Source organism: Monodon monoceros, unplaced genomic scaffold, assembly GCF_005190385.1.
Source record: "Monodon monoceros isolate NGI ecotype Baffin Bay Population unplaced genomic scaffold, NGI_Narwhal_1 Super_Scaffold_4, whole genome shotgun sequence".
Classification (NCBI taxonomy): Eukaryota; Metazoa; Chordata; class Mammalia; order Artiodactyla; family Monodontidae; genus Monodon; species Monodon monoceros.
The window spans coordinates 55142050-55154066 of NW_021703781.1; the positions used below are offsets into that span (position 1 = coordinate 55142050).

A 12017-nucleotide genomic window follows, 5' to 3' on the forward strand; every position below is an offset into this window, starting at 1 on the left:
CACCTGCTGCAACTAAGACCCCATGCAGCCAAATATATAAATATTTTAAAAAAGAAAGAAATCTGCTAATGAAAAAAAATTTTTTAAAGAAATATTGCTAAATGGTGACACTTTCCCATCTCACTTCCTCTGATATCCTAAAGTCTGTTTCCCTTTAGATTTGCCTGCAAGCGTGATGAGAATGCAAGATGTTCTAAGGGGGCTGGGGAGAAGCCTTTTGTAAAGGGTGGTGGGGTCAGTGGGGTTCCTGCTTCCTGAAAGCAGGGCTCCTTTATCAAGTTTTCCCTGTCAACCTAAGAGGGGGCTCTGGAACCCTGTGGAATGGTCTGGGGTCTCTCTGGTCTGTGGTGTGTGAGAACTGTGGCTACAATTGTCTCCTGAAACACCCTGGAGCAAAGCTGTTCTCTGGGGGGGAGGGAGGGGGGACCTCTTCCAGGGCCTCCCTTCTTGGGGGTCTCTCCCAGACTGGCTGGAGCCAGGCCTCCTAATCCTGCAGTAATCATTCCCAGCCGCTGGCTGGTCTAGGCCTCATCCAGGGTCTATAACGTTGAACATCAGCCATGCCTTCCAGATGCACACCACCGGCTCAGTCGTACCTATAAGGATGTGGGTTCCATATTCTGGTCTCCCTAGGATGCCTGGTGTGTTCTCAGGAAATCCTTTAGGGATTTCCATTAGGGGACTTTTGTGAGGTCTCTGTGTGAATTGGAGTTAGAGGGATAGATACACACTTGCCTGTCTTGCCCCACCCTCCTAGCAGATACCCCCCACACTGCACAAACCAGAATGGGGGAGAGGGGAAGCTAATGCTCCCCCAGCCCCACCCCCTATACAAACACATTCCATTCCACACCTGCCTTAAACTCCTCACATCAAAATTAGCCCAAAGTGTGTTCAGGAGTCCCTGGAGCCTAGAAAGCAGTAGTTAATCCCTGGGTCCTGTGTAAGATCCCTGAGAGTCACTGTCCCTGTACGTAGCCAGAGTGTATTGAGGCAAATTGCCTGTGCCCAGCTGGACATTAAGAATCTTCCTGAGAGCTGAGGAAGAGCCTGGCCCAGCAGAGTCCAGCTGGATTTGCAGCCTTGTCCTCGATTCATTGTCACACTTGCCTGTGAGGGGCAGCCTTGGTCCTCCATCCCTTTACTGGGAATGGGTTTGAGAAGGGACTAAACTCACAGGACTCCTGCTGCCCAAGTACTCAGGCTGCAAATATGGCCCAGATACCTGTAGACATCAGGCTGCCTGAGTGCCATGGAGGGTGGGAGCCCTTTGTGCCTCCCTGCAATACAGGTCAACTTCCTGTTTGTGCCTGTGGGTGGAACTTTATGAGCCTGAGAGAAACCCGGCCATACTCCGTAGGGGCCAGAACTGGCAAGCCTGCTCACCTGGGCAGACACCTACTCCAGGGGAGGGGGAGACGCTGGTTCTGCTCGGGCAGCCCCAGCCCAAAGGTGTGTGTGAGGAAGGGCGGGGTCTGTTTTGGTGAAACCCGAGCCTTCTTTGTCTGATTCCCAGGGGTTTCCCCTGTGTCTGGGGGGTGGGCTGAGAGTGGACCAGGGTGGGCTCCCTACAAAGCAGAGGAGGGTGGCAGTAAAGCCCTATAGCCAACTTGGTTAGCGCAGCCAGGTAGCTTAGCTTGGCTGTCGCGCCACTGGCCCCTTCGTAAGTCAAAAGCCAAATCCAGTAAGCTGTGAAGTCAGAGGCCAGAGGAGCAGTCTCGGGCCACCGTCGAGCCACAGCTGGGCTGGGTACTGGGTCGGCTGTTGAGGGGGTGCTGCGCAAACCACTCCCCTGCCGGGGTCGGGGGCGCGGCCTCAGCCGCCCCGCCCCGCTCCACCGAGCCCGGCCGGGCGGGCGCTGGGAGTCCGCAACCGGGAGCAGGCTTGGGAGCCGGCGGGTCCGCGGCAAGGAGGTACCGGCTCTGGAGCAGAAGCCGGGCGGAAGCTGGAACGGCGGTGCAGGTGGCGCTGCGTGAGTGAGTGGTGGGGCCGCGGAGGTGCAGGAACTCTCGCCTGCCGCACACCCCCGCCCCGGAGCGAACTTTCCCGATATGGGGAAGCTGGGGATTGGGGTTGAGGAGGGGGGGTCCCCGGTCCGGGGGCCGCAGGCCAGGAGTCTGAACAGGGAACCTACACGGAAACTCACACTGACGGGCCCACACACGCGCGCACACAAACACACACGCGTACTGGAGACACACGAACACACGTGCATTCCGGGGCGGACGCGCCCAGTGAGTTAACGCTAGTAGTCCGTGGAGCAGCGCCACTGGCCCGCGAGGACCCCCCAGCGGGCAGGGCGCGCTGCTGTCGCGTACTTGATGGGGGTGGGAGGAAAGAGCCGCCCAGTGACCGCGGATGGGGGCGGGCCGGGTGGGACACCTCCGGAGGCTCCTGCTTCCCTGCCGCCCGCAGGTGAAGACTAAGACGTAAACAGGCGCTGAGCACGTGATCGCTTCGCCCACCAGCGGGCTGTCCTCCCCGCACCCCAGCCTCGGGGCGGGAACCTCCCTCCGCGGTACTCAGCAAGTTTGCCAGGTATCTTGCCGGGCTGTATTTCATTCTCCTCCTGGAGGTGATCAGCCCCCCCCCGCCCAGGAATGGGAACACAACGCCCCCTGGAGTTGGGGTAGCGCAGGAGGACCAGAGACTGTTGCGCTGGGGTGCGGTTACCTGGGTTCCTCGTCCTCCTTCTCCGGAACATGGTGCCCCCATCCCTGAAAGTATCCCTGAAGGGGGTGCTATTCTGGATGGCAGTGTACAGCAGCCCCCGCCCGGACCTCCAGCCCAGGGAGCAGCTGCGGGAGCGCCTGTGGGTCCCCTTCCTACTACCACTCTTCCTTGCAGAACTGGGAGCTCCTACCCCCAAAGTAGAAGGAAAAGGCCCACTCATGCAAGAGTGGGAGTCCCCCTTCCCCAGAGGTTGCATGAGCGTACACATCACCTCAATACCAGAGTGGGCCTATCTCCCTCTGGTAGAAGGGAGGACGGCCCCCCTCCCCCCAGGGAATGAGGTAGTGGGCAGCGGCCCTCGGCTTCCCTCCCTGCCCCACCCCCCACCTCTACACACTCGCTGAGCCCAGCTGCTGCCTGAGCTTCTGGGCAGGCTGCCAGAAAGGGGAGGAGGCTCCTGGTGTCCCAGGAGGCTGGGATCAGGGTAAGGCCAGCAGAGGGGGTCTCCACGGGGGACGGGGGGCTCAGTATGTTCTTGTAAGGCTGAGGGTCTAGGGTGAGCCTGAGGGTGGCTGGGCTATGTTTCCCTTTACAGGGAAAAAGAAAGAAAAACAACCCTTTCCATAGAGCTAAAAATAGAGCTGAGAGCCGGCCAGGGCTGTGGCCTGGAAGGGGGGGAATGCTCCTTCCTGGGGCGGAGGAGCTCCGGCGGGCCTTGGCCCGGGGGGGCGGGGTTAGGGGGCAGGAGGCTGTCCTTGCCCAGGGGTGCGGGCATCAGCTGACCTGACTAGGTCACAGAGACCCCTACGGGCAAGTCTATGTGTTAAAATGTTTGTGAAATACAACGTGTATGTGTAAGAAGTTGTCTTTGTGACTGTGAATAAGACTGTCAGTGTGAAACATACTTAGGAGACGAAAGCTTGTGCACAACTAGGCGTGTGACACCGAGTGTTTGTGCACAACTAGGCATGTGACACCGAGTGTATCTCTGTTGAGTTGGCCTGAAGATTATGGAAAGAAGGGACATGGAACCTTGTGATGGACGAGACAGACTGTGTGATTGTGGCTGTGTGAGACTGAATGTGGGAAAGATCGTGTGGGTGTTAAGACAGTGTTGTTTGCCAGAGGGTGAGAATATCCCTGACCCTGAGAAGACAGTGGAATGTTGTCGGCTGTGAGGCTCGTGTAGGCTTGGCCTGTAAGTTTGGACCAGCTCACCCCAGTGACTTTTGGGGGCTCAGGGGCTGCCTCTCGAGCAATGACCTCTCTTAGCAAATGACTCGGAGGGAAGGTTGGGGAGCACAGAGCCGCGCTCGGGGGAGGCCTGGGCTCTAGTGGGAGAGGGCACAGTGCTGGGGAGTCGGGTAGGGACCCCCCAAGGTTGGGGGTGACTGGGCTGTTCTCCGAATAGGCCGCTAGGTGGCGCCGCCTCCGCAAATCCAAGCGTGCCTCTTCCAACCCGCTGCGAGTGGGGCAAGCACCCACCAAACCTCGGCCCCCGACTTGTGCTGGGGCGCAGGGCCCAGAGTGGGGGGCAGCTGACCCTCGGCCTCCCTCTCTGGACTCCGAAGCCGGAGAGTGTGTCGGGGGTGGGGGGGGCGGGGTTGGCATCGACCTGAGGAGCGGAGGGGGAAGGGCGGCCGCCGCGGCGCCTGGCCCTTTGTGCTCGAACAATGATCATCAGCCACTGGCCCCGGGGCTCGGGTAGGGGTACAGGGTGACCCGCTGCCGCCTAGTCCTGAGCCGACCGAGCCGCCAGACACACAGCCGCGGCGCCTCGGAGGGAGGGAACCTGAGTCCCGCTGCGTAGCCCCTGCGTGCGTGCGCCTCGCCGGACACGCGTGACACGGGGTGCCTACGCTTATCCGCGCCCCGGGGGCGGGGTCGCCCCTCGGACCCTCCCCCGCGCTGCACCGCCCACTTGGGCCGGGCGGGGCCTGGGCCGAGCCGGGCCGGGGGCTCCCCGGAGGCGGGGCCGGGCCGGACCGGGCCGCTCCGAGTAGCGGCGCGCGGGCTGGAGCCGGTCGGCGCGCCTGTGGAGCGCTGGGGACGGCCCGGGGCTGAGCATGGAGCAGCGCGGTGGAGGTGAGGGGGGGCCGGGGCTGGGAGGCGACCTGGGGGTGACCCCAACTTATGCACGGCCGAGGTCCCGTGGGGAGGCGGCATTCTACAGCTGCCCCCACTTTATGGAAGCGGCGGGGGTCGGAGGGGGGGATGGATTCCGGAGGGTGGATTGGGGGCTCCCGGCTTCCGGTCTCGGAATGGCAACTCGTGATCCCAGACTTGATCCCGCTGGATGGTCCTTGGAGTTTGGTGAGGAGGAGACTTTCCCGAACTCTTCTGCCCCCAAAACAGGTCTGTGGGAGCTCGGACCTCGGCCAGACCTCCCTCGGACCCCGGCTGGACCCAGCCCTCAGTAGTCCCCACTTGGCGGGGGGAGTGTGTGCTGTGCCGGAGCGGTTTCTCAAGGATGTTGGGGAGAGCTAGGGGTTCCCTTCCTACAGCCACAAACGCACTTCTCAAAATGGAGCCTCCACTTGCCCCTCCTTCTCTCTCGGGCTTCAAGAGCAGGAGCCGGGCTGGCTGGGCCTGGTTCTCCAGACGCCTGGCGCTGGCTCCCTGGGTGTCTGGCTCTCAGGGCCCAGCTCAGTGTCTCTTCTGGGTTTAGGGGCTCCTGGCTCCGTGGCGCGCAGGGACCCCGGCTCACTGGGTCTGCCTGACCCTGGGGCCTCTCTCAGTCTTTGTCTCTTGTCTTCTGGGTCCCTGTCTGAATCTCTCTGTCTCCTCCCCTCAGTTTCCACTTTCTCTGTGCTCACAGAAGTGGGGAAATGGAGACAGAGATGCCAGCCCCCATGGCCTCCTAAGAAGCCCCTTCCCCACTGTTTCCTCCAGGCCCTGAAGTGGTCTGGGAGAGGGCAGAGGAGGGGGTGTTCCATTGGCTTTGCTCAGGGCTGGCGCTTGTGGGGTGGACTCAGCCCCTGCCCCTGCTCCGTGGACACCAGTCACCCCGACCCCCAGCTCCCAGCTCCTCCTTCCTCAGTCTGGACACCTCCCTGGTTCTCCAGATCTTCTGACTTGAGCGGGGAGGGGGGGTGGGGGCGGACTTAACGGAACACACGCAAGAATGAAGGAGAGCAGATCAAGCAAAGACTCAACGTGTCTCTCCTCTCCCCACAATCCAGTGAGTGACGAAAACCAGGCTCCCACTCACCCAGTTGGCCCTGCGTGCCACCCAGGCTCTCACCCTCTCTCTCACATGCTCCCATGCACACACGGTGCTCTATACACACTTGTGCACCCTCATTTCCTACTCACACACTTGTGTAAGATACATAAACTCATGTATATATGAATGGACATCTAACCAAACATATTCTCTCACATAGTCACAGTCATACACCATAAATTCACTTATGTATGCATTTGTAACTTTCACATACTTTCTGAGACACCCTATTTACACACTTTTGTAAGATATGCACATATGAGTTCACATACATATGCATGTATATCTGAATGTACTAAATGCATCTATCCAAACATATATACTCACACATTCATTCATGATATTTTCAAACACAGTGCTCAGATTCATGCTCTTGTACACACAGTTTCACACACACAAGTAAGATGCATACACTCCTACGCAATTCTCTGTCCACTTCTTGGCTCCCGTTCTGCATGATGACTTCAGCAGATGCCTGAGTCCTGGTCTTCAGCCTCAGGACTGGGGAGGGAGTTCCGGGTGGAGACTTGCTGTCCCCTTCCAGGAAGGAGCAGGCCCTGGGGAGGTGGAGCCCTCTTCCCTGGGTTCCAGGGAAATGAGATCTTGGAGCAGCTGCCAGAGGTGATGGTAGAGCTTCTATCCTCATCCCCTTGGGGTTACTCTGGGGAATGTCCAAAGCTAGAAGGTTTCATAGGGGTTGGCAGTGGGTCTGTGTAGGCTTCTCTAGGCCTGACTGATTGGGTGTGGTGAGGCTAGTTGTCATGGAAACAGGCATGAGCCTGCATCCACCTCTTGGAGGCAGGAGACCCCAGAGGGTACCTGTGGGCTCCCTAAGAGCTCTGAGTTCTTGTTTGACCAGCTCCACCCTTGCCGCCTGTCTGTCTGGGAGAAACTGAGGCCCAGCTGGGGGAGGCTGGGCACTGCCTGGCCTTAGCTCTTTGTTTCCTAATTACCATCTGAGTTGCTGACTGCACCCCTGAGGTTGCCCAGACTGCCTCTAATGAGGCCACCTGTCCCAGGGGACCAAGGACTGGTGCTGGGAGCTGGTAGAGAGGGCTCCCTCCCTAACTTGAGTCCTGGCCTCTGTGGGGCCCCATTCCGTCATCATCCCTGCTTGGTAGATTCAGTCCTCAGCCATGTTTAGACCAGAATTGGGCAGTGGCCTGGGGCCCAGGGATAATTGAGGTTCTTGCCAAGACTCGGAGGGGATGCCTTGCGGGGAGGGTATCATTGTTTGTTACTGATGTCAGGGGGCTGTTTGACCTGGGACAAAGGACCAGGAGGAACTCAAGACCTTATATAGGGAGGGAGCTCAAGATGGAGAGACTGACACCACTGCCCTGCTCACAGGTTTCCCCGGAGGCCCTTGGCCAGGCCTGAGCCTCTGCTGCCATGGCCATTGTGCAGACGCTGCCAGTGCCACTGGAGCCCGCTCCTGAGGCCACCACTGCCCCACAAGCTCCAGCCATGGGCAGCGTGAGCAGCCTCATCTCAGGCCGGCCCTGCCCTGGGGGGCCGGCTCCTCCCCGCCATCACGGCCCCCCTGGGCCCACCTTCTTCCGCCAGCAGGATGGGCTGCTGCAGGGTGGCTATGAGGCACAGGAGCCGCTGTGCCCAGCTGTGCCCCCCAGGAAGGCTGTCCCTGGCACCAACTTTACCTACGTCAATGAAGACTTCCGGACAGAGTCACCCCCCAGCCCAAGCAGTGACATCGAAGATGCCCGAGAGCAGCGGGCACGCAATGCCCATCTCCGCGGTCCCCCACCAAAGCTCATCCCTGTCTCCGGAAAGCTGGAGAAGGTGAGGACCAGCCCTTTCTTTGGGGCCTGGGTGGAATCAGGGGTCCCCTGGAGAAGCCAAAATTAGGAGACCTATTTAGAGGGAGGAGTGTGGGCTCCAGATTCACCAGACCTGGATTCTCATCCCAACTCTGGCTCATTCTGGTTGTATGACCTCAGAGAAGTCATTTAACCTTTCTGAGTCTCAGTTCCTATATCTGTAAAATGGAGGTAATAGGTCAACTCTTACAGGATTGTTGGGAGAACTACATCTGATAATGTGTGTAAAGTGTTTAGCCTAGTGCCTGGCACGTAATATGTACTCGATAAGTGTTAGCTGCTTAGAAATACTGTTTTATACTTAAAACAATGTGTTTGAATTTGAGCAAGGCCCGTAACTCTGCTGAGCCTCCATTTCCTCATCTGTGGATGAGATAGTGATAATATTTTGCTTGTATGGCTGTTGTAATGATCTGAGAGGAACGTTTTAAATTGCTTGACATAAAGCTGACACTCAGGAGGCCCTCAGCCAGTGGTAGCAATTGTTATTAGTACATGGGGATTGGGGACCCCGGATGGGAGGGCAGGGAGTATGATAAGGGCTTTGAAAGATTGGGCGGCCTCATCCCCATTGTCAAGTGGCACCTCATTTCAGAACATGGAGAAAATTGTGATCCGCCCAACAGCCTTCAAGCCAGTGCTGCCCAAACCTCGAGGGGCACCATCCCTACCTAGCTTCCTGGGTCCTCGGGCTGCCGGACTGTCAGGAAGCCAAGGCAGCCTAACGCAGCTGTTTGGGGGCCCTGCCTCCTCCTCCTCCTCCTCCTCCTCCTCGGCTGCCGACAAACCCCTGACACTGAGTGGCTGGGCCAGCAGCTGTCCATCGGGAACTCTATCCGACTCCGGCCGAAACTCATTGTCCAGCTTGCCCACTTACAGCACCGGGGGTGCAGAGCCAGCCACCAGCTCCCCAGGCGGGCACCTGCCTTCCCACGGCCCTGGGCGGGGGGCACTGCCTGGGCCAGCCCGAGGGGCGCCCACTGGGCCCTCCCACTCAGACAGCGGCCGATCTTCCTCCAGCAAGAGCACAGGCTCCCTGGGGGGCCGCATGGCCGGGGGGCTCTTGGGCAGCGGTCCCCGGGCCTCCCCTGACAGCAGCTCTTGTGGGGAACGCTCCCCGCCACCGCCTCCACCCCCTCCACCCCCTTCGGACGAGGCCCTGCTGCATTGTGTCCTGGAAGGAAAGCTCCGAGACCGGGAGGCAGAGCTGCAGCAGCTGCAGGACAGTCTGGACGAGAGCGAGGTGACCATGTGCCGGGTGTGGTCAGTGGCAGTGACGGGGGTGGCATGGCAGGACATCCACAGGTGCTGGGAATACAAGAAGCATTTCTGTCTGTGCTGAGGGGTAGGTGTTGGGCTATTGCACTGTGACCCCATCCCCACCCCAGCTGTCTGGCTTACACTGTAGAGTGGTTGACACAGCACCACCCTTTACTGTCCTTCAGACTTGAGCAAGTTACTTAGTTGTACTGAGCCTCAGTTTCCTCATCTATAAATGGGGATGTTCCTGGCCTCAGGGTTATCGTGAAGATTAAGTAGGGTGAAGGGTGTAAAGTGCTTAGACTAATGCCTGGCACCTGGGAAGCACTTGCTGTTATTGTTGTTGTGTCGCTTTTCATAAGAGTAGCTGCTACTGTTGGTATTGTAATTATTGTAATTATTGAATGGAATCTACCTTCCCTGAGCCCAGGACGGGAGCCAGGGCAGTCGGTGATTGGGGAGCTGGGGGTGGCCAGGGCTTGAGGTTTGGGGGAGCCACCAGGACCCAGGCCTACCCTCTCGCCCATAGGTGTACGAGGAACGGCAGCGGCACTGGCAGCGCGAGGCCCTGCGAGAGGACGGCGCGGCCCAGGCGCAGCGGGCGCAGCGGGCCCAACAGCTACTGCAGCTTCAGGTGTTCCAGCTGCAGCAGGAGAAGCGGCAGCTGCAGGATGACTTTGCACAGCTGCTGCAGGAACGTGAGCAGCTGGAGCGGCGCTGCGCCACCTTCGAGCGGGAGCAGCGGGAGCTCGGGCCACGGCTGGAGGAGACCAAGTGGGAGGTGGGCCAGACCAGGATGGGCAGGGAGCAGGGCCTTTGGCAGGAGGGTGGGGGTGGGGGTGGGGAATGGGTAAGCCTTGAAAGGAGGGGCCCAGCCACACCCCCTCACCTGCCACCCCCAGAGGGCCTCCCCTTCCTCACCTTTGTGAGATGAGGCTCCCCCTTTGACCTCCCTTTCTGGGTGCGGGTCTTCTTGGGCCTCCACATTTGGTCTCCTCATTGGTCTGGTCTAAGTGCGCACGTAGCCAGTAACGTTCCTATCCACTGCTTTCCCGCCATAATGAGAATGAGAATGTAGTGCTTGCTGCTCAACAGGCACTATTGTAAGCATGTAGTGTGGAGTGTATCCTCTAATCCTCGTAGCCACCCTGTGAAGTGGGTGCTGTTAACATGCTCATTTTATAGGTGAGGAAAGTGAGACCCAGAAAGGCTAGAGCCAGAGATCACACCTAGTCAGTGGCTGAGCTGAGATCTGAACCCAGGCAGTCTGGCTCCAGTGTCTCTGCTTTTCACCAGGATACTGTAGTGCCTCTCAACTGGAAATGTGGGCACTGCCCTCAGTTGCTTCCACTCCTACCAAACCCACCACCACCCAGTCCCCAGGGCGCTACTGCTTTGTGATGGTTTAAGGACCCCAGCTTTGAAAGCAAAACATCTGGGTCTGTATTCCACCGTAGCCAATTAATAGCTGTCTCATTATCCCCATCAGTAAAATGGGTATAATGATCAAACCACCTCTCCCCAAATGCCCAGCATGATGTCAGGGCCTGACACCCTGGGAGAACACTTCTCACCATCCTTTCTGACTATCTCCCACCCCCAGGTGTGCCAGAAGTCAGGCGAGATCTCCCTCCTGAAGCAGCAACTGAAGGAATCTCAGGCAGAGCTGGTGCAGAAGGGCAGTGAGCTGGTGGCCTTGCGAGTGGCGCTGCGGGAGGCCCGGGCGGCACTGCGGGTCAGTGAGGGCCGGGCGCGGGGCCTCCAGGAGGCGGCCCGAACACGGGAGCTGGAGCTGGAGGCCTGTTCCCAGGAGCTGCAGCGGCACCGCCAGGAGGCTGAGCGGCTGCGGGAGAAAGCTGGGCAGTTGGACACCGAGGCGGCCGGCCTCCGGGAACCCCCTGGGCCTCCTGCCACTGCTGACCCATTTCTCCTGGCAGAGAGTGATGAGGCCAAGGCACAGCGGGCAGCAGCCGGGGTTGGGGGCAGCCTGCGGGCCCAGGTGGAGCGGCTCCGGGCGGAGCTACAGCGGGAGCGGCGGCGAGGCGAGGAGCAGCGGGACAGCTTCGAGGAGGAGCGGCTGGCCTGGCAGGCGGAGAAGGAGCAGGTGATCCGCTACCAGAAGCAGCTGCAGCACAACTACATCCAGATGTACCGACGCAACCGGCAGCTGGAGCAGGAGCTGCAGCAGCTCAGCCTGGAGCTGGAGGCCCGGGAACTCGCGGACCTGGGCCTGGCGGAGCCAGCTCCCTGCATCTGCCTGGAGGAGATCACTGCCACCGAAATCTAGGGCCTTGGCATCCAGCTCTGCGGGGAGGTCTACTGAATGCAGATGGTAGCCTCAGATCCACTGAGGGCCCCGAAGTCGGAGGGCCCCAGGGCCACTTGTCCCCTGTGATCCAGGCCTCTGGGCCTCTGTCAAGGACTCAGGGCTGCCCTGTGATTTGGATGAGCAAGATCAGACTCCTTGAAGGTCCCTGTGTTCACTGTCACCCCGAGGCTCCTACTCACTCAGCCTATTTCACTCACCAACTACTGCCATTGCCACTCTGCCAACCCCGTTCACCCCCAGCATTCCAGCCCACCCAGCCAGGGGGCTGGGAAGAGGAAGGGGCTCCCTCATCTCCACATTCTCCCCATCACACAGCCAGAGCGAGCCAAACAGCGCCAGCTGCTCCAGATGTGCCTGCCCCCACCCTGCCCGCGTTGGGGGACAGGGCTGGGAGCGGGGTCTGATCCCCAGGTTCCAGCTCTGCAGCCTCTCTCCTGGGGTAAGGGGGCTATAGTCAGACCAAAGGAAGAACTCAGAAATGTCTTGTTTATTTGTATTTGTGACCAAGTGGCCCCTCCCCAACACCCAGGTTTATGGCCTTGTTTTCACTTGTATATTTTTCACATTGTAAATTTCTTGTACAAACCCAAAGAAAAAAATTAAAAAATTTTTTTTTGTTTTTAGAAAATGATGAGTGTGCTGGATAAAGACTACGGGAACTTGTTTGACCCCCACGCCCTCTTTATTTGCT

The 12017-nt window shown here is 59.1% G+C and overlaps 1 protein-coding gene across 4 annotated transcripts; it reads left to right on the forward strand.

Annotated features, from left to right (window-relative positions):
- The first annotated feature begins 1843 nt into the window (after positions 1–1843).
- On the forward strand, positions 1844–11954 carry LZTS2 (leucine zipper tumor suppressor 2). 4 transcript variants are annotated; one of them, XM_029245729.1, is made up of 5 exons: positions 1844–1972; positions 7250–7699; positions 8333–8980; positions 9527–9778; positions 10601–11954. In XM_029245729.1, exons 2-5 carry the CDS (start codon positions 7292–7294, stop codon positions 11282–11284), a joined length of 1992 nt encoding a protein of 663 aa, XP_029101562.1. In that variant the 5' UTR covers positions 1844–1972; positions 7250–7291; the 3' UTR covers positions 11285–11954. The 4 variants fall into 4 exon arrangements, with proteins under 4 accessions (XP_029101562.1, XP_029101560.1, XP_029101561.1 ...); XM_029245727.1 differs by lacking the exon at positions 1844–1972 and adding an exon at positions 4647–4758; XM_029245728.1 differs by lacking the exon at positions 1844–1972 and having other exon boundaries at positions 4920–7699.
- The last annotated feature ends 63 nt before the right edge of the window (positions 11955–12017 follow it).